The sequence below is a fragment of the Pelecanus crispus genome, chromosome 9 (genome assembly GCF_030463565.1).
Source record: "Pelecanus crispus isolate bPelCri1 chromosome 9, bPelCri1.pri, whole genome shotgun sequence".
NCBI classification, from domain to species: Eukaryota; Metazoa; Chordata; class Aves; order Pelecaniformes; family Pelecanidae; genus Pelecanus; species Pelecanus crispus.
Window position 1 is genome coordinate 21547280 of NC_134651.1, and position 26189 is coordinate 21573468.

Sequence of the window (26189 nt, forward strand, 5' to 3'; positions counted from 1 at the left end):
GAGCATGGGGGACAGGCTAAAGATCAGAGCTAAGCCTCACCTACACTTGGCTCGAATTACCTATTTGTGCAATACCAAAAATCTTTGATGGCCCTGGAATAAATTTAGAACGGGCACAAATACCCCGAGTCCGCACCAGCAAGTAACTTAGGATTGCTTATGTCCACAGGAGAGGGTAATTTTGCTGCGATTTCCAGCCTACCCTAGGTAACCCAAACAGCACATTCACAATGGCTTGGGACAGACAGACAGGGGAGGGCAGGTTAAGGCTTCACCCGGGAGCACGTCACCCAGTAGCAGCTGATTAGCAGCAAGTTTCCACGTTTCAAAGTCTAACACAGGGTGATCCCTCAAGCCCGCAGTGCCGGGCTTCACCCAGCTCCCCTTTCTTCACACAGGCTGGGAAGATTTAGGGAGAAAGGAAGGGCTAGACTCAAACCATACGCACCTAAGATTTAAATAAAACCCATTCTAAAAGTCTTTACATGCTTGTGGACTTTTCCACCTGATGGGTCTCCAGGCCCAAAGCTGAATGTTGGAGAGAAGAGGGAACAGGCCCTTGAACACTGAGCAAGCAGACACCTTTTGCTGTCTTGTAGGCATGGCAAAGAAAAGAAATCTAGAAGCAAATAATTTCTTCATGCTTTATTGTTCTGTTTGCTTCTTTCCTACATTGCTGACATTTTTTTGCCTACCTAGAGTGCTATATTACAGCTCTCAATGCTATTCTTCTGCGGGTTTTTTTCTAGCACAGGTTCTCTTCCACTCCGAGTGATGTAGATCAACCACATTTTCTGCAGTTCTGGTGGAAAACGGTTTGCAGACATCTTCAGCAGAAATTATTTTAATTTGCACATTAATAAGTACCTCTGTCTCTGCATGGGGTATCTGTCTCAACCTGGAGACTTTTCCATTACCGAAGCAACAAAGTCAAAGCCATGATGGATTGTGTAGGACACAATTAGCTGGAGAAGATAAGTACACAGAAATGCATGGGCATTTAGTTGAGATTTCACAAAAGTTGATGGGATGGGCATGGCTAATTCACTTTACTCTGAAAGCTGATGGCAGCAACTCTAACTACCATGTACCTCGGACTGTTTAAGCTTTCCAAAAAGAAACTTAACTGTTTCACACCCAAGTTAAAAAGATGTGTTGGCAAACGAGGGGGGCTGCTCGGGCTGGCAGGGAGGGAGGGGAGCTGGAGTTCAAGGATCAGAAAGGAAAAAGCACCGCAGGTCAGCACCACAGCCTTCCCGGGTCACTGGACACCCCCAAGCGGGGCCCAAACCTGGGCAGAGCAAAGCAATGCTCTTTGGCATCAGACAGGTCCATACAGGGAGCCCTCACCACAGTTTCCCATGGGAGCGCCCTGTTAGGGGAGACAAAGGGACTCTGCTCTACCTCTGTATTTGCAAGTCCTACAAGCTACGGTCGTGGCAAATGCCATAGTGCGAGTCCTTACTAAAGAAATTACAGCAAAAGCAAGGTGAACCATGGCACAGGAGCAGAGGTGTGGTGGAGGGGTCAGCAACAACCGTGCACATGCATAACGCAGGGAAATGCTGCTTTCCCTTCCGTATTGAGGTACATACACCCGCAAAAGTTCTTCATACCACTGGCATGGTGGGAACTCTCAGGAAGTTACGTCAGCTCCCTAATATTTGCAGCATCACTTGACAGTGACACAGCAGCACCAGCTGGAGATGCAGGAAATAAAACATTCTCCTATTCCAAAGCCACACAGGCATGTCGCATCGCCGCGGGGCTGTCGCCGCTGCTCCTCCCTGCCCGGGAGCTCCCTGGCTGTGTGCTGCTCTGCCGCGGGCTGCACAGCTCCCGTGTCCCCTGCCACTGCCCTGCCTCAGCGAAACACAAACCGGGTGCTTCATTTACGCAGCTGAATCCATGAGCTGCGTAGACAGAGGAGAGCCCAGGGCTAGGCAAGGCAGGTATTTTCTCGCAATGGTTCCAGCCCCATACTGCAAGGGAATATATTACCCACATCTTGTTCTGCTCTGCGGTGAAGCAGTAAAGGTGAAGCTTACTGAACCACGCTTGAAATCCAGGGTACGGCTCCCCTAATCTGTTCATCTAGAGTTGAACCAGCTTCTACTGTTTCTGCGCTGCCAGGTGCTACTGCATCAGCTCAGCACGCTGCGGTTTTGCTGGGAATAAAATGCGGCACGGGCTGCGCTGAAGCTGCCATCCCTCCCGGGGGACCCAGGTTTATAACAGCACAGGCTGAAGACATGGTGGGCCAAGGCAGCAGGCCTGACACATGGGGGCATTTTTCTAACCCCAAGCCCACAATACCATTATTCAGTTTGGGATTTTCTAAATTTCCAGTGCTATGCAGATGACTCTGAAGCCTTCAGAATTAAATCCTTACATCAAATGCAAGAAGCATTTAAAAATTACTTGGGTAAAGACTTCTTACTTGTTGTACACACTTTTTCCCCTCTCAAAGGCTTTTTCTGTAATGCTGTAAGCAACTTAAAAACAAGACTTTCCCAAACTCTGCTGCCTACCATACTGCTGGGGCGGCCTGGGCTGCGTGAGGGGGACAGCAATCCTTCAGCGCCAATGCATCAGGTGAAGGAAAGGCAAAGCTTTATTGCCACTATGGGTCAGCAGCATTAGACTTTACTACACAAATGTAATTAGCAATTGCTAGCAGCACAACAGCCTTTTTCTGAGGTTTCCTCTGACTTTGCTCTGAGTCATATATATGGTCCATCTCCAAAAATACATCCTCACCTGGGGCTTTGTACTGGGGTAAATGAGGAATCTATTTGTGTATTTTAACAGATCTTGCTTTAGTGAATAATGACAAATCAAACTCGAGGCATTGGCATCCACATAGCTCCAGGTGCCAACCCATTTGTCCCAACATCTGTGAGGGTTCCTTCTGGGGTGAGGGGCTGTTCCCCTCCCTGTGAGCATCAGTCCCATAAAGTGACCTAGCTCCTTGACATTCGCATAACTCTGGTATCGCTTCAATAATTTCAGAAGTGGTTTTGCTCACCTGCAGGTGTTGCCTGGCATTTTCAATGGTTTTCCCTCACTACTGTTGCAGTCCCTGCGGGCAGCACTTCTGTGGCAGGAAGCAAGAGAGCTGCACATATTTACCACCGCAGTGCGGACATGTATGAAGGCACACAGACAAACACAGCCAAGCCAGCTCCATATGCAGAGGCACGGGTCCTGAAGCGTGATTTCCCCTTTGGAACATTGACGTGGCAGCTGCCCAGACCCTGAATTCAGCAGGTTTTAGGAAGCGTGCCCAGTGCTGCAGGTGTGCTGTGTGTGGCACATCCTCCTCACACGCCAGTCATCCCTCCTCTTCCACAACCTCCGCACGGGGACGGATCCACCCAACCACAGGCCTGTGAAGGTCAGGAGGAGCAATTCTTTTTGCACTCTGTAACATTTTGGCTAACAAAGATGAACCAGAACATACTTATTTTCAACTTCTGATTTTGCAGCTCTTCCATCTGCACTATTGATCTATTAAAAGGACAAGATGAAATTCTAGAGAAGACGTAGGGTCAAATAGCATCGGCGACTTCTTCCCCAAGACTCACGCTGTGGCAGCCTGTCTTTGAATCTGCTGTTTTGGCTCCAAACCAGAAACTCTATAACCTGGCTCTAGAAACCCTGCCCTGCAATAGTATTTGTCATATTCCCAGAAAGGAAATTAACAGTTTGAAAATTACGTTGCTTTTGTTTTTATCATAATTTATGTGTGCTGATAGGAGTGACAGAGCACGTTGGGAACACTGCAAAGAGGGGAAAAAATAAGGATGCACTATTAATAAACTGGCATTTGCAGGAGATTAGTCAAGCAGCACAGACTGTATCCTGAAAATGCCAGCTATTTTTTGTGGTTGTCAAGGCAGGTGTGGCTTCAATTTACCATATAGAAATTAAACCAAGTGCCCAGTCTGCACTGTTCACAGCTTCTATTCTCAGCATCCCCCAACTAAGGCTTAGGTGAACAGGTAATACTGCAACAGATAATAGCTGTGACTGTGCCTCTCGAGCATCACTTGGTTCACAGTGAAAGAGGAGCAGAGCCAGGAAGAGTATGTTCTTAAGGATGCTCCTCCTTAAGCCCAAGTCAATGCCAAGAACTAAGGTTTGGCTTTGACATGAAAGTCACCAAGCAGCACGCTGGCCTTTTGCCCTGGTGGCAGCCTGGGTGGACAAAGCCCCACAGAGCCCCAGGCACCCCCAGCCTGGGGGGCCCTAAGCCACCCTCTGATCACATAGAATCATAGAACCGTTTAGGTTGGAAAAGACCTTCAAGATCATCCAGTCCAACCATTAACCTACACTACCAAGTCCACTCTAAACCAATCAAGGGTAGACTAGACTAAACCATGTCCCAAAGTGCCACATCTACCCATTTTTTTAACACTTCCAGGGATGGTGACTCCACCACCTCTCTGGGCAGCCTGTTCCAATGCTTGACCACCCTTTCTGTAAAGAAATTTTTCCTAATTTCCAACCTAAACCTCCCCTGATGCAGCTTGAGCCCATTTCCTCTCATCCTATCGCTAACTACATGGGAGAACATGTACATCCCACTCCCCATCCCCTCCCCAAGCCACCTGGATACTGCCCACATGCAGAGGTGCCAACAGTGACCACGAGGCTGGGCACCTCCTTGAGGCACATGCGCCTTATGGGAGAGGGCAGCTGGCTAGGGGAGCTCGAGGATCTGCCATCTCCAGCACGGTTATCGTTTTCCATAAAACACATCAATCTTGCGCTAGCTGCGCAGGAACTTTACACGACCTTTGTCAAGGATTTGGTCAGGTGTAACGGGACGTTCAAGGTTGCATTGAGCTGGTGGGATGCTCAAACACTTACTCGAGTTGTCCCGGCCATGAGGCGAGCAGCACATCCACGGGGCAGGCCTCCAGCCCACCACAAGCAGTGCCGCGCTCAGCAGCGAGTGGCAGCACAGCGTGCGTGTCACGGCCAGGGGCAGCAGGGGACAGGGAGAGGGAAGAGACAGCACAGACAGCTTCTGAAAAAAAATATATATAGGAGGGAGGACTTTGGCTCTCTCAAGTGAGACTTCAGAAAAACAAAACCAGAACAATACGATCAAGAGAGCCTCAAGCCTCCAGAAGTATAACTGGCCAATGTCCTATGACATTCACTCTGTCTTTAAAAGAAGTCCTCAGACAAAAACTATAAAATAGCTGACTATCTTCTGATGGGTCTAAATAAGAGAAATTTGGGTCCACAGTCTCCTGGTAGCAGGAAGAACTACTGTCACATTGACCTGGTTTATCATCTAACACCTAAAACCGAGAAACTCTTACAATTTGTAGTTCTACTGAAATACAAAATGTTTCCAATTTAAACTTCACCTTAAATTATCCAGACTGAAATTTAGCAGTCTTGAACTGACATCAGATATGCAGTGTTTACTTTAATTCAGCTTCTCAGCTATGAAAGCTTCACTGTCATTTTTTCTTCAAGGGTACAATATGGCTACCAACACATAAAAAAATTCTCTCTCAATAAACACTTTATCATCTTGCACGTGGCATTTTCTTTTATGGACCGTTTATTTTTGCATTGTGACATTTTGTAGTTACTAACATCCTGAATACAGTCTTACACGTTCTCATGCAGCGTAATATATGGCACTTTAAAGAGTTACCAGTGACTATGTTTATCAGCTCTTCTAAGCTTGTTTTGGTGAAGTGTTGCAAAAGCAGAAAAATGTTGTGGTGAAATGCTGCAAAAGCACAAAACCTAACAAACACACAACAATCACTAAACCCAGAGGCTGCTGCAAAATGCGTTTTCAAAGCAGCATCCAGGGATTCAGCTGCCACACATAATGATCACAGGTAAATTCCTGCTGGTTATTAAACTCCTGGTTGCTCTGAGGGCCAGAGTTCAGGGCTCATCATTCCCAAGTAACTAAATGCTGACAGCTTTTGGAAAACTGTTCTTCTGAAAAGCAAGACAGGAAACCAAATTGCCATGGATTCAGACCCAGCACCTTCTCAGGCCTGCCCATGCTGTGCCCAGCACCCCTTGGGCCCCAGCCGGGGGAGCCTGGACAGGCAAATGCAGTCTAGCGGGTGCCCACCCGGCACCACCAGCCACCCAAATTCTGCCTTCCTTTGGAGATGCTGCCTTCATCTGAGTCAGCAGCTTATCGCTGTCATATGCCACCAGCTTCCACACCTGCCCTGACAAAGTCCACAATGGCCAGTTCTTATTTATATTGTACAAATTAAAGTTATTTAGGCTTAAAAGAGGTGTGGGTGCATTTTACATCCACACACCCTGAAAAAAAAGAACAACAAAAAAAAAATTTCCAAGCTTGTTGAACGGCAAGCAGAAACTGTTAACTACTTTTTTCCCAGGCTGAAATTCCACACCAAAGTAAAGCTTTCAACTCTGAAGGGGTGCAGAGACTAAAAAAAAAAAAAAAAATAAAACAAACTGAACATTCACCTCTTGAGCCGAGATGTGCCGTAAATTTAAAGTACACTTAGGGGCTGGTTCATGTGAAGTTATTTTCCATCTCTGCACTTCCTGGTTGAAGTAGCAAGAGTCACAGGCACCAAAGCCTTGTCTGTGCAGATTCAAGAGCGTTATTTCAAAGAGCTGAAGAAGTGAAGAGACCAGGGTACTTTTGGTACTGACCCAGCATCTTGACTGGAGGTTTCAGGCTGTTATTTAACTCGTCTATCCGTAAAGGGAAAGGTAAAGCCTACATATATACTGTGAATCCTTGGAGGAAAGGCACCGGGGAAGCACAACGTGCTGCTTTAAGCTCCCAAAGCACCTGGATGTGGCCACAGCCAGCATTTCCCAGAGCCATCCAGCTGAACAGAAAGCCATGAGCAGCTGGTTTGGGGGACCCAGGACTGGAGAAGACATCCCAGGGCACCAAGTCCACTCCTCTGCTGCTGCTGAAATAAACTTTGTAATTTTTCTTACTGCCCTTTGCCCTTCTAGAGCTGTTTAACACCCTTCGGTGTCAACTTCGCTTATTTGCAACTCTTATGCACATTTCTCCTCATGACTGTACTTTTATTTTAAGAAGTTCCTTCCTTCCCCTGGTGTTTAGAGCCAGCCCCATTCTCTCTTCGACTTCATTTTGTTAGGGACTTATCTAAGCTTTCAGTCTCTGCTCAGAAAATAGCCTATTCCCTAATCATCCCTGGCCCTGCTCCAGTTTGAATTTATCTCTCAAATGTGGGGGACTGGCTCTGCATAAAATATGACAGCTAAGATGGCAGAAAGGCCTTGTAAACAGCATTAATACTGCTTTAATTTTTAAGGGAAGAAACTCCCCTGATTCATCCTGAGACCCCAGCTCTGCCATTTCCAACTTGCAGCAGAAACTCACAGGTTTAAGTCCCCAAAAGCACAAAATGAAGTGCCACACTCAGTACCACTTCTGTTTCTCCACCACCCAAGGGTAAGCCCACTTCTCCTACATGGTGGTCTAACCCCCTCATCCCAACCATCCCTGCTGACTGGGTTTTACCAGCGCGTGTTCCCAACGTACCTGTGTGCTTTGCACCAGCCTCACGAAAAGGTCACTGCTGGTCGACCATCTCTCTCCCTGCTGAAGAGCTTCACTAACAACCTCTCCTCATCCCAAACAGTCTTAAGAGGGAACTACTACTATTTCCTCCTTCTCCATTCGATACCAACTCCTTTCCCCAGCTGGATAACAGCCTTCTGCAGACCATGCCTGGGTGCTGCACTTGCCCTTAGTGCTCTTCCCAGCCTTCTACTGGCAGCTGTTGTCAGAGACTATCAGGCTACCTGGACTTTTACTGTTATCTAACATGGCCGTTCTCAGCCCCACATCCTCATCCATGCAGAAACAGAATTTCTTTAAAACTCTGAATTGCAGACAGCCTGCAGATCTGCCCTCCTGTTCACCACGGTGTCACCAGCCAGGTGTCCTTCCAATGCTGTCGCCAGAAACTTTCCAGTAAGTTAAAAGTGCAGCTCTGTCACACTGAACACCTTGGCATCTCCCATGCAGCTAAGCTGATTCTGCTGTTGCGTACACGGCCAAGGTGTCTAAGACAGACTGACACCACTTACGGCACTATGACTACTGATTCCTGTTCACAGCCTGCTCGCCAGCAAATAAGCCACCCAGCTGAGCTTGCCATAACATTAACACATAGCCTGCACAGACATTTTTAGCTATTTCACAATTACATATCATTAAAATGTTTTTAACTACAGATTGTCACAATCTGTGTATTTAAAACAGCTTCTCCTTTTCAGAACTCCAGAACTCCCCAAGTCAAAAAATAATATTAATAATCATAATATCACATGCTTGAATACTCTAATTAAACCAGCCTAGATCTGGCCAGCACTCAGATGGACTCCTTGCAAAGTAAAGACAAGGCAAGTATGCAGAGAGGCATGCGAGGACCTCTAAAGAGTCATTTTTTGAGCAATATGCAAACCCAGAAGGCAGTGACTACCAATTATCATCTTCTGTGGCACGTTTCCAGAAGCAGTAGGTGTACTCCTGGCCAAAACCCAACTCTAATTATATAGTGTCCACCTACTTCTAAATTTCATCTGCAAGCTATTTTTTAATGTTCTCTTTATAAAATGTATTGACTAGGGTTAGTGGCAGAGAACAACTGATGCCTTCTGTCCAAAACCGGGTGCATTTGAAGTGTATGACCAACTCGGGTTGTTTGTATTATTTCTCATCATAATATATGCACAAAAGACAGAATATTATTAACCAGAAATTGACTAAGTCAAGGAGAAGCTTCACTGTAAAGAAACAAAGCTAGACATCACATCCAAGTTTTTACCAAGCTTCAATTTCTTAAATCAGTGTAGATTGACAGCTAAGCCTCCAGGGTCTATCATCTGCCAGAGATGCTTGCTACCTCCCTTCTTTGTTCTAAAAAGGTTTTATATGGGCAGCAAAGATCTGATCGATACCAAGATGAGCAATGGCAGCGACAAAACAACAGCCGTTCCCAGATTGAAGTGCCTGGTTACCTACTGGTTTTCAGTGCCAGAATGGAAATACATTATTCCGGATACCCCAAAGTGCATTTGTGAAGGCTGAAGCAATGCTGAAGCCAGTTAATTTGAGAATGATCTGGTGTTAACAAAAATCAATGTTTTTAAGTCTTAGCCTTCAATGGAGAATCTGATTTTCCACACACCACCCCCCCACCACCAGCCCTTAAGTGACTGCAGAAGCTCCCAATTTATTCCACTGCAGCCTGCAATTCCCTTCCGATCAGATTTATACTGATTTCAACTGAGCCAGAACTATATGAACGGGTTATGCAGAAGAAATTGAGATAAGAGAAAGATTTCCTAAAATGATAAAGAAAGATCCTTAAAATACCATGATACATTGGGAAGAAAGTGTTTTCCCAGCTGTTCTGTGCAAACCCTATCAAAAGCAGCTCAATCAGTTATTGGGCTGAAAAAAATAAGTCAGTGCAAGACGTGACAGAGATGAATGGACACCCTGCATCAGCTAATGCCTCCCGCCTCCTCTCTCAGTGTTGCTATGCCTCTGCTTCATGAACACACCAGTTACACATAGAAACAAAGTTGGCTTTTTTTTTTTGTTTGAAGGGATTTTGTTTGTTTGAAGGGTTATTCTTACTCTTAAGTATTCATTTGCTACAGTTACAGAATTAACAAGTACATGTTTAAGTAAGTCCTAGAAATACTTACAGACCAAATAATTATCATCCTTCTAGACACAGAGTGATCTATGTTCCAGTAGGTAAATGGAAGGAAGGTGATATAAAAAATCTCTTGACCCAAAGCAGCTGAAAACTTGAACAAGTAGTAGTAGAAGTAGTTCTTCACAATATACTTCTGCACGCAACCCTGGAAATGAGAGTATTTTAGAAAGTTTTAGTGAATTAACAAATTATATCAAACATTTAAGATATTTTAACTGTTACAGTTCCCAGCCCTTAAACCAAATAATTTGTTGGAACAAGTGTCAAGAAATTAAGTTCAATTTTTATAATAAAATGAAGACTATAGTGATAGCTCAATTATATTTCCTGCAGATCAGAAATCTATTCAAACTAATTAAGGGTAGCAGTCACATTGACAAAGATTTTCAAGGGATCAGATCAGTCTTTCCTCCAGGGAAATCAAGTATATTTAAGAAAGGGTACATATGCATTAATTATGAAGTTTCTACATCTGTAGATAAAAAGAGGCACCATTGCTTTCACTGGAAACGTGTTTTGAGATTAAAAAAAATACACAAACTGCAATTACCAAACTAATTCATTTAAACATTACCTCATTATAGCAGGCAAATTTTACCCTGCTAGTCCCTGAAATTTGCTGTCAGGTGCTGCTGGTAACAGCATCCCCTGCGCTGCCCTCAACACCGGGCTCTTCCGTGCACTTCTGACCCTGTGGTTCCCCCACGGCGGGATGCTCCTTGGATTGCCCTGCACTGGAATGCCGTGGCTGTAAGCTATGGCCCTTACATGTGAGTTGGCTCAGTAATTGCAGCTGCATGAGCTGATCTGGGGGAAACAAGGCTGCGAGCAAGCAGAGATAAGAGCTGCCCCTGTCACCACCGAATTTTCACTCCAGTATCTTTAATTAACAGCAATCAGGTTGTCTCTTTAAAAACATTACCAGCAGATGCATTGCAAACAGTATCAGATGACACTGTTTAGGACTTTATTAATTTTATTAAGCTATGGATTTCACTGCTCTCTGGATTTGGCAGCTAGATGATTTCATTAGATGCACCCCACCCAACATACTTGTTTTCTCTCTTCTAAAAGGCTGCACCCAGCCTGCCAGAGCTGGGAAGCCACAAAACAGCGTATATTATTAAGGCTATGACTTTGGTCATTTGTGGTGAGATTTGCTGTTGCTGCCATTTGGGACTAGTACACCACTAAGAAGCCTCCCACCATGTTAGCAGGAGCAACGTGCAAGTGAATCACATTTTATATGAACACCTGTACACTTCAGAAAAAAGTAGATATCTATGAAGAGGATTTTTGATTTGAGGGCAGGAGCAAGGGAGCCAATCTAGTCTCTCTCCATCTCCCCAAGAAGAAGAAAAAAAAAAAAGGAAGTTGGCTGTGTAAATATGAGATGAAAGAACTTCCTAAAGATGAGAGCTGAGAAGGGATCATGAAGGTTTCAGCATAGACATGCTAAGTTAAGATATAGCTTTGACATAAGCTCCTAAAACTCTTCTAGGAGGAAAACTATTATGCTTGGACTTGACTGTGTAACTAATCTAACAGAGAGAAATTCTCATCCTACATCCTAGTGAGAAAATCATCTAAGTAGTCTAGACATGCAACTGTGACTCATTGTAAAAGCCATTAGAAGTTCCAGTCCCTTAATCTGCTTTCAATAGGGAGAGAAGGCAAACTGCATGAAGATAACAAAACCAAGATGGAAAGAAGTTGCATCCATTCACATATCACAAAAAAAAAAAAAAAACAACCCACCAAACAAACAAGAAACTTAAATAAGTTGATTTTTGCATTAATAAATAGAAAAGATGAGTCAACGCTTTTGAAACACTAGGGTCACAGGAGTGTTCCCCCATGTATCAGTAACAGAGGTCAGAGATGAGTTACTGGCATCCCTCTAAGATAATTCAGCAGTATGCTATGGTTGGCTGAATGACAGAGCAATCGGTCTAAGTGTCTCAAGTCTCATATGCCACTTAGAAAACACCCCCAGTGCAATTAGCAACTCTGATGCTTCTGTCTGAGATCCTGAAAGCGCATTTGGCCATACGTACATTGCCCCAAAGAAAGCTCTCTTCTGGCATCGCTAATTCCTCAATTAAGCATCAATCTCCAATGTATTAGGAATTATGTGCTCATGTGCTTTAGATCAAAGATGATCAGACATATCCCTAAGGTAACTCTTTTATATTTGGACTCATGGGATGAGGGATAAAACTTTTTAATTCCAGTTATCTGTTTTGTGGGGGAAAAAAAAAAAAATAATTTTTCAGGTTCTAAAAGAAATCTGGAGTTAAAAAATATTTCCAGGCAGAAGGCAGGGCCAAGTCTTCCCATGTGATTTTTAAAACCTTTCTTTTTCTTTCTTCTTTTCTTTGTCTATCAGAAATCACTCCCCACTTCTCGGGGGTTTTTTGTTTGGTTGGGGTTTTTTAACTTTTTTTTTTTTTTTAACACTACACCAGTAGTTGTGGACAGCCTGTGTGAGGCAGGGGACAAACAGATCATGTCTGTGACACACAATGGTAACAGCCACATGTCAGGCATGCGAAGTATCACAGAATCGCTCCGCTTCATTTTAGGTAGTGTACAGTATAAAAAAAAGGCAATGTTTTCATTCATTGTGATCCTAAAGCACTGTAAATACAGAAAGTCCACTCCATGCACCTTTGTACCCTGGGCCATGAGAAGTCTATATTCAGTTGTAGCAGCTTGCTCACATTTACTGTTTATATCCATTATTTCTGCAGAAAGCAAAGACTACTGTGCTTTCTGAACTGCCTTCCCTTTTTATTCTCATTCTAACCCCAGTGCAGGAAAAAGCCATTACAATTATTTGCATGAATGTTTAGCATCTTCTAACACTCTCAGAAGTTTATTCAGTATCTACTTTTAAATAACTCTGAGCTTTAGACTTGTTTATATTTAATGTACTGAAGTAACCCAATGTCTTCCACAACCTCTGAAGCACTTCCAGTGAGTCAGCCCCTCCATCCATCTCCATTACTATTTGATCTGGATCAGAAAAATTTTAATGGGCAGTAATTAAGGCTGTAGAGAAAGTCAGATTTTTAAGAATATTTCAGAAGCAAGGTGTAATAAGCCATGACATTCGCAGGCACAGAAGACGGGTAATTTCACACAAATGACCCTTCTCATCAACTACAAAATAATGTATTTTGAAAAAACTTAACTGCTCAAATTACAAGACTCACACATTCATGTGAGTCTCCATAAATTAAATACTCACCTGATGTGTTGGCAAAGAAAATGGCTATTGTAGCTCATCCTAATTTCGCAGTCTCTGCACACTGGGCATGGGTGGGTCACCCACACCAGGTGCTGCCCCACGCACTCACAGGGGTCCGAGTGCAGACCCTGCGCTGCTGCGGCACCCGGAGCGCAGGAGCATCCCTAAAGCCTCCCTGCAGAGCGGTAACAACAGGGCCAGCAGAGCAGATCAGACCACCACCACGGTGACTCTTGGGAGACACTAACACAATGACACAGTACAGCAGGAATCCATGAGTTTAGACAGTATATACATAAAGAATATTTAGCCTTTCTAGCTGAAGTAAAGGAGTTGAACCACTAATGTAACGGATTTAAAATGTATTTTTAGGCAGAGGTATAGCCCCCACAAGACAAGTGGGATCTCTCAGAGTGCCGAACAGGCACCGACTCTCCCTGCCCCATCTCTAGAGACAAGCTTTGCGGCATCAGACGTCTAAGGCTCAGAGCCTGATGCAGAGATACCATTAACCAAAATTTTGTTCTCAGCTTTCAATTATTTTGGATCTTTCAGAAGACATGCATGTTTAATTAAAGTTCTTGAAGTCCCTTGCTTCCTTTCCAACAGAATTGCCTTGCAGAAGATCAGGAATTTCCCTCCCAAAGCCCCTAATTAATGCATTGTGATACTTCTCACTTAAGGGAGGGGGGGGGTTATGCTGCAAAAAGGCACAAAATTTAGAGAAGCCACCAAAGATCAGGCACAAGAATAAAAATTCCCATCTAGATGCTGCTGTACATGGAGACAACAGAAATCAGACAACTCAGTCCCACAGTGCAGTACTGTGTGGGGTATAACCGGTGGGAAAAACACTTCTGTATTGCAGTATTCTGCATAAGCAGTCAGTTTTATGTCACTTCCGTGTTTATTAACTGTACACAGTTAATAAAACAACCTATCACCTCACAACCAAAAAGCAGATATTGGTGATCAGATTTTTGAAAATAAGAAAAAACAAAAATCATTATATCAAAGGCTTCAGCTCTTCCATCCCCCTGCACAGCTAAGTATCAAACAGTTTCAGAGTTTTCTCAAGCTCCAACATGCCGCTGAAAGCACCCAGTAACATCTCCAGCACCTACGCATTCACCTCTCCTGTGAGCATCAACGCTAGGAACTCACTGAACAGGACAGGGTGGCCAGGAAAAAGGGGCTGTGCCCCAGTGGGAGATGCTGGTGTGGCCGTGAGCCCCTCGCAGGGAGGGGTTGGGGGCACAGGACCAGTGGTGAGGGAGGAGGCAGCGAAGGAGGGATACAGGCACGTGGAAGAAATCGCAGAGATGTCAGAAAGACAGAGGGGAAGGCAGTAGCACACAGCGCCTACAAAATGCACGTAAGGAACCCCAAGGCATGAAAAGCTTACCTAACCAAGCTCATATATATGCATGCAGCTTCCCACTCTCTTCAAGCACTTTTAATCAGGTAATTATTTTCTTTTTCTTTTTTTCCCCCTCCAGAATGTGATGCAGCCAGTTAACAAGAGTTGTCCAGGTTTATATAGCATCCTTGTTGTTGGAAAGAGACCTAGCGCTAACTGAAACCTGAGAAACGTGGGGATGGCGACAAACAGAAACCACAAGAAAACCCTCCTTCAATGCTACAAAGTTCTGACCAGCTCTGCTATTAGCAGAAAGGGCTTGTTGACACAAATAGGCAATGTCAAACTTGCAGCTGTTGCGCACACCTTTATAGTGGCATGCACTAATGGCATAATGATTAGGGACATGGCCTTGAATCATCATCTGATGCAGAAGCCAGACAATCACTGCATGAGAAGTAACAACATGCAAGCTTCAGGCCAGACAACCACAATTTCCGTAGTCTCAGGCACAGAACAAGCAGGGAGTCTAAAAATCAGACTGACTTCTGGTAGCATTTCAGTAGTTTCTTAATCTACTCAAAGCACCAAAAAAGGCCATTATGTAAAGCTCTCAGCAAGGTGCTTCAGCAGAGCAGTGCCGCACGGCCAGCAGCACCAGGGACGGCTGGAAGCTGTCAGGCTGAAATGGGCCAGGCTTTGCAGGAATCAAAGTCCGAGACCAGTCAAGTGGGAAACAGGAAGGATGTGTCCAGGACTCCCACCAGTGCTGCCATGCTGGGCACAATGCTCGCCCAGTCAATGTCGCACCATTCATCACATCTTACATCAGTCCATCTTCATCCAAAGTTTCCCCTTCAGTCTGCAAAGGATGGTCAGCTGAGACAGATACACACACCTGCACAATCAACACACACACAGCACGCCGCAGCTGAGGTGGGTCCAGGACATAATTAAGACACCTCAGTTTATCCCTGAAGATTTCATTTTTTAATCTTCAGATTAGTTTCCCTTCCACTCTGATTGGTACTCAGGAGGTAGGCTGAATTACAGGTTATATTTCTGTACATTGCTCTTGAAGTAACATAATTATCCCTCCCTTCTTCTGCTGAAAGAACACAGGTAGATGTAACAATCTGCCAAGCCATTTAAATATAAAGTAGTATAAAATAAGACTAGAGTTGACAGAACACTTGCTTAGGCAATTAATAGGAAGAATCAATGAAGGAAAAAAAATTTATTATGTCATCTTCCTAAAAGAAAGCCTTCTTGATTAAGAAAAGAAAAAAGAAAAGCCTGTAAGTCTCTTTCAGAGACATAGGGGAATGGCTGCCAATGAGACAGAGAGTGCTTGTGAAGGACTATGCCTGCAGTCGGCTGGAAGGACAGCCTCATGTTTCCTGAAAGACAGCCTAACCGAAGTCTAGTCCAGCTTGTCCACCAAGGATGGATGGTTTACACTCCCATCACTCTGACAGAAGTTCGTCTAGCCTGTCCTTACCGACGCCGATGGTGGAGGCTCCACTGCTTGCTCCAGGCGATCTCCGCATGCTTCACTCTCCCTGACATCTAGCCTGAAACTTTCTCACTGAAATCTAAACCTATCAGCATTTTCTTATCTACTGCAGACAAGGAACAAATTGTTTCCTTCCTCTGAAGGTTGACTCGGGAGAAGCTTGTTACAAGCATTCAAAAAGGACATAACCGTCTTCTCTTCCACTGCTTAATCACCTGGTATTTCTTACCAAAGATACTCGCATTTTCCGGACACAGCACTTAACATGCCTGCCTTGAATTACACTGCCCAAAGATCAGACATGACAAGGTAATGCTGAAGGAATAGTCCTGCACAATTTAATTCATTTTGCAGGCTGTTTTCAGAATAGCATGCCACCATTGAACCATGCTCAACCTGTGATCTCCTCTAAAAATTTTCTTCTCCATGAAAGCACTACCCAGCCTATTGTTTCCCATTCTGTGGTTGAGTATTTATTGCACCTGCTTGTTCAAGAGGTATCTGCACCTATTGAATAAAGTCAGTTTTCAACCATACCTTCAACTTGATGAAACTATTGATTTCTGTTCTTATCCTCCAAGACAAGAGGCAGCTCCTCCTAAATTCATCTCACAGGCAGCGTGCCTCTCACACCTACATTTCTAGCTAGTTACTTCCATGTGGCTATGAAACCTATTCAGAAGAGCCTCTGTGCTCATAGCTTTCCATCAAAAGGTGTTCTTTGTGGCACTCAAACTTGCAGGCCATTTGACTTCATATATTCCTTTCTTAGCAGATGCCTGGAGAGTTGACATCCATGATTCCTACCAGCTCATACGCTTTGGAACTTGTGCTAGTTCCTAATAAAAAGGCAAGATCATCTGATCTTCTCCATACAGTGGTCTCATAGTATCAGAATGATCCGTCAGCCCTTTTTTTCCAATATCATTCAGAGAAACCCAAATAGGTCTGCCTTCCACCACAGTCTTTAGACTTGTCGGCAAATACCTATACACACATCCCTGACACAGATGGTAACGCCTTTGTCTTTATTTCCTTGCATGCTCTTTATGGAAAGTTGTCCCTCTTATGGCCATTCCAGTTGCCCAAGTAAGTCCTCAGATGTCCTGTTCTTACGCTTTTGTTTTTAATCACTGATGAGCGTCAACAGCAGTTTCCTGCCAAGAAAGCCTCACAACACCAGCATAAGTAGGGCTGCGTGCATCTACTTTTTGATGAGCACTGTGAAGGCAGCTCACCTCCTTCATCCTCTCAGCAAGCGACCAATCCCTGCTTTGCCAGCCAGAGGTTAGGCAGGTTGGACACAGCTGTTTCAGGTGCCCCTGACAAAAGTGGTGGGTGAGCTTCCCATGCACTTCCGCATCCTCCTACATTCCAGGAAGAACTGGCTGATATGTGCAAAAAGAAAGTAACAGGCCAAGAGAGAGGCAGGAGAGGGAAGGACAGAAGGAAAAGGCTTCCTTCCTCCCTGATTTACAGTGGCAGAACAGGTTTGTTTAATTGCATTTTAATTATCAAGAATTAGATTGCAATTTTGTGAGGTGCACCACAGAGCCTACGCCTGAAAGTGTCTGAGGAAGTCATTTTAAGGGTTAGGTAGCTGCAATGTCTGTGGACAGAGGAGAGAAAAAACTTGAGTTAAGAACCAGAGAAAGTAAATTACAGATGGCTCAGAAGGATGGGGACTCCTGCTTCAAAACGGAGATGAAAAAACCTCCTCTGAAACTCAACGATATTTCATACCTTCAAAGGTTGAGCGTTACTAAAAGTGGTTTTGGATAGAAGAAGGATGCGTCACACAACAAGTTTTCAAACTGCACAGCATTAGACAGCCACTCTGCCCACACAGCAGCTCCCTGCAAGCACCACCACCTCTTACTTTTGACTTCCTGCCAAAACACATGAGTCAGAGCATTACTAGGACCTGCACAGCTGCTAGATACCCAGGCTGCTCTCCAGAGATCTGGAGAAAGAAGAGTGGGAAGCCCCTCAATTTGCTTTTCCCCCAGCATGTCTGGGTTTGGGGACCTCCCAGCTGACAGCAGCCTAACCCAACAGAAGCATACAGAAATGGCCAAATGACCAAAGACTTCAATATGGTGTTTCTTTTCAGAACAAAAAGCTTGTTCTCATCTTAAGACTTGGTTTTAGAAATTAACTATAGCCTGGAAATTCGACACCATGGATTAGTCACTTATTTCTACCCAGCAGCATCATGAACCCAGTCAGCCTGCTTCTGCACAAAGATCATTTGAGAGGTCCACTTTGAGAGGCACAGAGCAGCAAGGCTTCTGGAAGATAAATGGGCAGAGCAGCACCACACCATTTTCAGACAACTAATTTTTTTTTTTTTTTTAATCTGTTATAATCAAGCAACAGCACAGGTGGAAGTGACTGTTTCCTCAGCAGATAGTTCCAGGATTCAAGTCAAAGAGCAGTTTTCTAAGGCAGTGCCGAATAAGGCTTCAGGTTAACTATCACTGCAAATATGTCAGTCCCAGGTAGATGTGCTGCTGGAAGGCAGAGACCACTGTAAACAGGAAGGGGTGTGGTGTTTAGATTGCAGCCATGACTGTAGAGAGGCATGCTGGAGGACACCTCAGCAGCCAGCCAGCCCCTGAGGACGAGAGCTGTAGACAAAATGTTCTCAATTCACTTGCTGCCTCATTATTAGTTGCAATTAGTGCAGGCCACGCCAATGTCATCTGTTTCCAATGGGGAAACACACAAGGAGACTACTGCGTGATCCGAAGTCACCAACAAGTGCTGTTCAAGCAGACGGCCAGGATCTCTTACACCACTGAACAAGTGACTCTGTGGCTGAAGCCCCCTTGGCACCCCAGCAGCCTCCACGCGCCAGCACTGCTCGGCACAGCGCTGCTGGCATGGTTCAGCACGTGCTTGCAAGGTTTAACGCTTCAATCTGTGCCAGTTCACTACTCACCCTGGCACCTCACAGGTAGGGGTGACATTGGCATCACAGCTGCCCTGCCGTACGTGCCCCCTTCTCCGCCCTAGACCCCTCTTACAACATTTTGCTTATTCTGTCCTCTGCTTCGTGCCATACAGCCTGGTCCACGGGCCTTGCATTTGTCAGGGACAGGCTCCTCACTGATAATGCCTCTGAGCCCTTTCCTATGCGAACATTCAGTCTCTGTGGCACGACTGAGGTGTCTGACAGTTCTCATGGAAAATACAGTATCTCAGTGCTCTCCCTTTGCACAGAGAAATGTCAGTACGGAACACTGAAGGCAATACACCTAATGAAACTGGTTCACATAAGTAAGCGGTTATAATTATGTCAAGTCGAGCTAGCTGCAAAGGGGATAACAATGACTTGGTCTGCTGTTACCGAATGACCACACATGCGTACCAGAACTGGCACGCTTAGGGAATTCTATTAGCAGTAGTTTGCAAAAGCCAGTTTTCTTCAAAAAGAAGGATTAAACATACTTTTTTTTTCTTTTTTACATCTAGTAATAAATAGTCACAAATATAGTCACGAAATAGTAAGAAATTAGCAATGTAGCCCTATATTAAAGCATTCACATACCTCTAAATCTAGACCAATAGCAGTTTACTTTGGAAAAATAAGTTAGAGGTGCTAACTATACTGAACTGATATGTACCCCTATAAAGCAGAAACTTGAATATCCATTTTAAATAAAAATCTCATGGTTTAGACAACACTACCTGTACATTCTAGACCTTGGATTTACTTGCCATAGCAGTCAGTAGTCCCCTTCCATTGCCCAGATGACCTATAAGCATTTCCTGCAGAACATATACACAAGGTAAAGTAAAACAACTGGCTGTCCAAACGAATTTTCCAGGGAGAACAGATTTTCTCTGGCTCCTTGCCCATTAAACCTACCCGTGTTCTCCAGAGACCCAAAGAAGAAAAATGACAGCAGATGAGCTTTTATTCTTTTCATTGATATCTGAACAAATGGCCTAGGAGATTCAGCAGAATTATAAAACAGTAAGTGGCTCACCTCCAAGTACTGGAATTAATCCTAGCATCCTGACAGCTCCTCACTTACGAGGTCCAGCAGCCTCCAAAAGGATGACTCAGGCTGTGAGCCAGGAAGTGCTGAGTCACAAAGCACCTAATCATTGGCATAACGACCCAGGCTCCCGGCGCAGCCCCTCGCATGCCCCCTGCACCACCACCCACCTCGCCAGCAGCAGCTTCCTCAGCAGCAGGCACCACAGAGCCACGCAGGATACCTATTACAGTCAGCAAGTGAAGTTTCACAAACTCGTATTAGCATCAGGTGTTTCTGCAAGATCTAGAAGATGACTAGACACGGTAACAAACAGCATAGGCCTAGCTTTGCTGCCTGTTCTCCAAAGGGAACATTGGTCTTCTCACTGAGGAGCAGCAAACCCAGCACTAACAGATCTACACAGGGTTGCCACACACTACTTGAATCCTGGATGTGGCTGTACTGTCATCTTCCAAAGGACCATCACTCACAAGGCTGGCCAAAACCATCTGATGAAACCGCCTCGTTCACACAGACTAACAATGTCCATTACCAGCTGTTTCCCACAGGAACCTTAAAACAAAAATTGGACACATGCAAGACTGGCAAGCTCCCTCGGTCACTGCAGCGGGTAGAGGAGAGCTTAGCACAAAGTAACAGAGCAGCGGGAGCGATGCTGAGGAACATGAGCCTCAGGCTCAGCCCATCAAAATAAGAAACTGGCTCTCATGTTTCTCCAGCTGCAGCTCCAAACTGAGGAACTCCCAAGAGTTCAGCTCTATTCTCTAGGAGGACAAAGCGCTAGCACCTGAGGCAGAAATGCCTTGCTGCCAGCTCTCCTAAAGGTGCTCACGGGCTCTTCTCACAAGGGTTTGTCTCTCCTGCTGAACCTACCACAGCTACTATCAATTTAATGCTGCATGGAAAGGGAAACAACATGAAACCAAGTAAGCGAGTAATACAATTTTAACAGGAAGAGCAAGGCTGAGGCTGATGCAAAAATCTGTTGCAAGGGAACACCACAGAGAGACTTTGACTGAAGTAAGTCTACTTCAAGTTACCAGACATCCCATCACAGCAAAAGCAGTGCTGTCATCTATATCTTGCCAGTAATGAACTACAGTTTTGGGGTCTGCAATACATCCAAGATGGATGTGCAGTTTTTGCCTACCTTTTCCATTTCTGTTACCGTCGCCTTGCTGTTATTCTGATTATTAGCCTCCTCACCTGAGGCACGAACAAGAACTATACAATCACTAAATGTGATCGGGCAGTTTGTAAACATTGCACCAGTTCAGAGCAGTTCTGACAGTGAAGAGTAAATACAAACTGTACTCTTTCAAAGGCAGAAAAACAGATCTCAAGAGATGATAAAGCATCTGGGAAGAATGGAAAAAAACAAATCTCTACAGAGAACTTTGAATGAGAGATTTTTTTTTTTTTTTCCTTCTTCCCTCTAATTCAGGCTATCAATTTCAGGAGCAAAAGTCCATCAGGAGGTTACAGATAAGCCGAGCTCTACTTTTTAAATATATGTAACATTTATTTGGCCACTCACTAAAACACTGGACAAGTCTTCAGAAAGTTAGTTAGCATTTTCAAGTGTGCAACTCAACAGTTTCATACAGAGCATCAGGAAAAGATACCTTCCAAGCAGTTTCAGAAAGAAATTACCTGCGAAACAAACTAATATTATGAAGGAGTGCAGAAAACAAAGAAGTATTAGCTAGAGACAGGATAGTTACAAGAAGTTCCTGTCTTGTCTTCCACAGTAATAAAACCCAATAGTTCCTTCACTAAAAGCCCATGGGTTCAATATTAAGTCCAAGCCAGGGCACAAGTCCAGCTAGCGTGTTGGACTAGCACCATTTTGTATCATCCTCAGATATCTGAGTTCTCACTCAAAGTATTAAAAAGTGTTTCTAACAAATCTGGTAACCAAGGGAACATCAAGAACATGGGCTAAGCAACTGATTCAATATTTAAGAAACACACACAGCCCTTGCTGTCACATCTAAGCATTTCATTCCTTGTCTCATCATCTCAGGGCAGCTCCTGTGAGGCAGATGGGACTGAATTACAAAGATTCAGAAATACAGCCACTCATTGCACTGCTGAGCACTGTAATGAGGCCTTGCTGACTTTTTTTTTTTTTAAAAAAAAGGAAAAAACAAAACACCAAACACATACGATCTGCAGGTTACACATAAAAGAAGACACTGATGCATCATGAGTAGCACTGCTGGCAACAAATGCATGCAGGTAATTAAAGGCCTCCTCCTGCCAGATCATGAGCTGTCCTGTCTTGTTACCCTCCTGAGGGATCCCCCCCTTCTCCCCATGCAGTATGGCATCCTTCCCTACCAGGTGTGTCCATCCCCTCCCAAACCACCACCAGCTGGCAGCTCTCGGCTCCCTTTCCCCAGAGTCCCTCCAGCTGGACCACCTCAGCACACGATCCAGCCCACCTCAGATGCAGGGGCCTGAGAGCTGGCACGGAAGAAGGGGGAATGTCCTAGGGAGGTGGACCTGTGGCAGCCCCAGCACCTGGCCAGCTGTTCACATCTTCCTTACTCAAGCACTCAATTATATACTCTATTTTCGCAGGTATAACCTACTGACCATTCAAGAATTTACACAGGAGAACCTGAAAGCTTTCAAGACTACTGCATTGTGACAGTAAAGACAAAGGAATATAACCTCACAGAAACCTTCTGTCCTGATAACACAGACTTTGAAAGCCCCAAGCTTTCTGAAAGGGATGCTCAAGCTGAGCACAGAGCCATCCAGGGTCACCAGGAATGAGATGCAGGGGCAGTGCTTAAGCACCTTCCTGCAAACGCCTGCAGCCAAGAGCAAAACACCACTGTCCATAGAGAGCTGGCGGCCAAAGATTTTGCTACGTGTATTAGACTCCACTTCTTTGCAGATAGATCAGAGCAACCCCAGTTTGTTTAGCAACAGAGCAGTGAGTATGTTTTTTCACATAAGGAGGATCCAAATTCACTTTCCGCATCTCCCGGCAGGTTGCGGAAGACCCTCTTTGTACAAATGGATTTTCACAGGAGCAGAGAGAGCCTGTCTTTATAATTATAGCACTTCATTGAAACATTGGTCAAGCCATTACTCCCATCTCCAGTTTCTTTGGATTTGAACCCAACTTTCACATGTTTCAGAAGTGAGTGTCCAAATTACATGGAAACAGACTTTTCTGCTCTTGTCTCCAGGTCTCATGAAGTCTTACCCAGGACATATTCACCCTTCAGTAAAGGCAGTTGTTTCTTATTTTGTGAAACCCAAAACAATTGCTCCAGGTGAAGTGAATGGCTCCGTTCATGGGGCATTAACTTGGATAGGATTTTAGTATCAGTACTGTTACATTAATCATGTCACTGTTCAAAAGCAAGTAGTGAAAGCAAATCTTTTGGCAAATTATCTGCATAATTTATTGAAGATAATTTACTGTAGTTCAGAAGCGAACAGACTGAAGGACTACCCCGATTTTCCTTATCTTCTCATTGAGAAAGAGTCAAGCAGCGGCTGATGAAGAATTTTAGATGCTTGAAACGGAAAACCAAGCACTAGACACAGAGCAGGGAAGGGTAAAATAGTACGAGGGGAGGAGCAGTAGGGTTGCAGCATTCACAGCTAGCCCGTGTTTATTTTGCAGGTAGAGTCTGGAAGACCATTATCACACCTGCTTTCCAAAAGGCACCACAAAGCGATCTGCTAATGAATTAGTCATTATGGTAAGAGAAAAAGCAGGTCATCCAACCTGTACACATCGGTTGCGTCATGCCCTTCCCTGTTCCCTTCAGGTGCACAAGTGAATTACCGACCGCGCCATAAAACGCCGTGACCTGCTTGGCTGGAGGGAAGCGCGGAGCGCGCGGCCCGTCCCCACGCGAGGCCAGCTGCACCGGGTGGACACGGGCCAGCACGGGCCTGGCCAGCAGCCAAGGGCAGAGCCCCTCGCCCGTGCCGAGCCTCACCCCACGCGAGAGCAGCACGAAGCCGTGGGTCGGCGCAGCAGCGCAACAGGTGCGCGCCCGGATGGAGGGAGATCCACGGCAAATGGAATCGCGCTCCCGGCCGCTGCCCACGGGACAACGTGCATCCCGGGGGGGGCAGCGCTGCGGGCAGACCCCCGCTCACAGCGATCACCCCGTTTCGGGGCGCCAGCGACGGCGGGTGAGCGGAGAACCCCAGAAGCGCCTCGCCGGCGGGACCCGGGGTGACGCCGGGCTGCGGCCCCACGCAGCGCTACCGCCACCGCCGCCCCCCTCGCAGCCCGGCCCCCCGCACCCCTGCTCCCGGCCCGGACAGGCGGCGGGGGGAGCCTCCCGGGGCGCCCCCGGCGCGCACGGCCGCGGGGGGCGGCCCTGCTGAGTCACGGCCGGGCCCGGCCCCCGCGGCACTCACCTGCGGGCCGCGGCCGCTCCGCATCCCGTCGGGGGGGCCGCGGCCGGCGGCTGCCGGGCGGCGCTGAGCGGCCGCGCCGTTGCAGGCGCCGCGGTCCCGGGCCCCCTCCGCGGGGTCGGGGCCGCCACCGCCGCCGCCCTCCTCGCCGGCGGGAAAGAGCCCGCAGCAGCGCTGGAAGCGCGCCACGGGCTGGGAGCCGCGCAGGGTGGCCAGCAGGCGGGCCATGCTGCCGGCAGCCTCCCCGCCTCGCAACCCCGCTCCGCGCAGGGGCCGCGGGCAGGTGCGTCCCGCGCGCCCCCCGCCCCGCCAGGTGCGCCCGCCCCGCGCGCGCCCCGCCCCGCCCCGCCCGCCAGGTGCAGCGCCCCGCCCGGGAGCGCCCCCTGCCGGCCGGGCTGTGCGCTACCCCCCCCCGCACCCCCCTGGGCGGGCAGCCGGACACAGCAAGTTCCTCTGTTTTTTTGTCATTTTTCCTCCCATGAGCACCCGTCTGCAGAAATGAGCAGAGCCTGCCTGCAGACGAGCACTGCCCACTGCCTGAACCTGCCGACGGAGCGCCCTGAATCTCACCGAGAGCTTCGGGATTCCCCTGGAAAACGCTTGAACGCGGGTGCCACGGAAAGGCAGGCGAGGAGGAGGGCTGCGGGGAGAGCCGCTTCCCCTCCCCACGCTCCTCCGGACGGCGGGGCTGCCTGGGCTCGCCTCCCACCGATTCCCCTCTTGGGCGTAAAACGTACCCCGGGCTGGCCCCTGTTTCATTTTTCCCCATCTTGGAGCCAGCATTTATTTTTTCTCCTGCATATTTACACATATATATTGCGTACATGCACAAGTATGCATATAAGCACACATCTCTAAGTGTTTCCTCCCCCAAATACAGGTGTGAAGTTTCCCCTAGAAAGCGCGAGGTTACCGCTTGGAAGATACGCCTCAAGCTCCGGGGCTGCGAAACTTGCTGTGGATGATACCTGCTGATTTCTGCTCACGAAATGTCAAGCACCTTAGTTTTGTCGGCGTATTTGATTTTTTAGAACAGCCCGTTTCTATCCCCAGAAATATATTTTGTACAAAGATTGCAAAATCAGCATGCACTCAACGTTGGCTCATTGCAAATTTGTTACTTTTGTGCCACTCTCAAATACCCCAAATTACCCAGGATTGCATCGAGGCATTTTTTTTTTTCCTAGAGCCTTTGAAAACCAAAGCCACGCTCCTTCACTTTTTAGAAAGTCTGACCCTGCTACAGGGGCGGGTCTCCTTCGCTCCCGTCCAGACTCTAGGGCCGAGTCCACAGATCCCATCTAATTGTTTCCTGTCATTCGTTTTCTTTTATCTTCTCCAAATATAATCGTCTATCATTCCAGGTTTGCCCGACCACAGCTCCAGGTGACATCATGTTTCAAGTGCTTTCCTCATTGCTTGTGCACGCACACACTCATCCATGGCCGTGATGACAGGGTTCCAGCTCACTTTTTGGCAGAACCAGTTCACGCGGGCTGAGGAGGGAGGCTGCCCGTTCCAGCTTGGTTATGTGTTTATATTGTTTACTTGCAGGAATTATTCATTGTTTGCTTCTGGTTTTGTTTTTTAATGGATGTATGATTTATTAGGTGCACTCATAACTATCTGGGAAGCTTTTTTGTTCTTTTTCCTCTTTCTCAGATATGCGAAACATCCACGAGTGTGGAATTTCAATTTAAAATTGCATTTATATTGCTTAATTCCTTCGATGTAGACTGCCTTCAGTAGAGCTGGATGAGAGACGAGTTTGGTCCATAGTTCCTTCATGGTTATTTTCATTGTATTACAGGAAGAGTCTTCAAAACAATTTCATTCTTATTTTATCCACCTACATGACAAGGCGTACAAGAGTTTTTAACACGTTAATTTGAAGAGTAAAATT

General features: G+C 46.1%; 1 protein-coding gene across 1 annotated transcript in view; it reads right to left on the reverse strand.

The window, feature by feature from the left end:
• SGPP2 (sphingosine-1-phosphate phosphatase 2) overlaps positions 1 to 24514 on the reverse strand; it is a 37330-nt gene extending 12816 nt beyond the window's left edge. The window contains exons 1-2 of the mRNA XM_075717025.1: positions 24290 to 24514; positions 9736 to 9894 (exon numbers count right to left, since the gene is read on the reverse strand). Of these exons, the coding sequence (XP_075573140.1) occupies positions 9736 to 9894; positions 24290 to 24514 (384 nt within the window). The remainder of the gene's footprint in view (positions 1 to 9735; positions 9895 to 24289) is intronic.
• Between the last annotated feature and the right edge of the window lie 1675 nt (positions 24515 to 26189).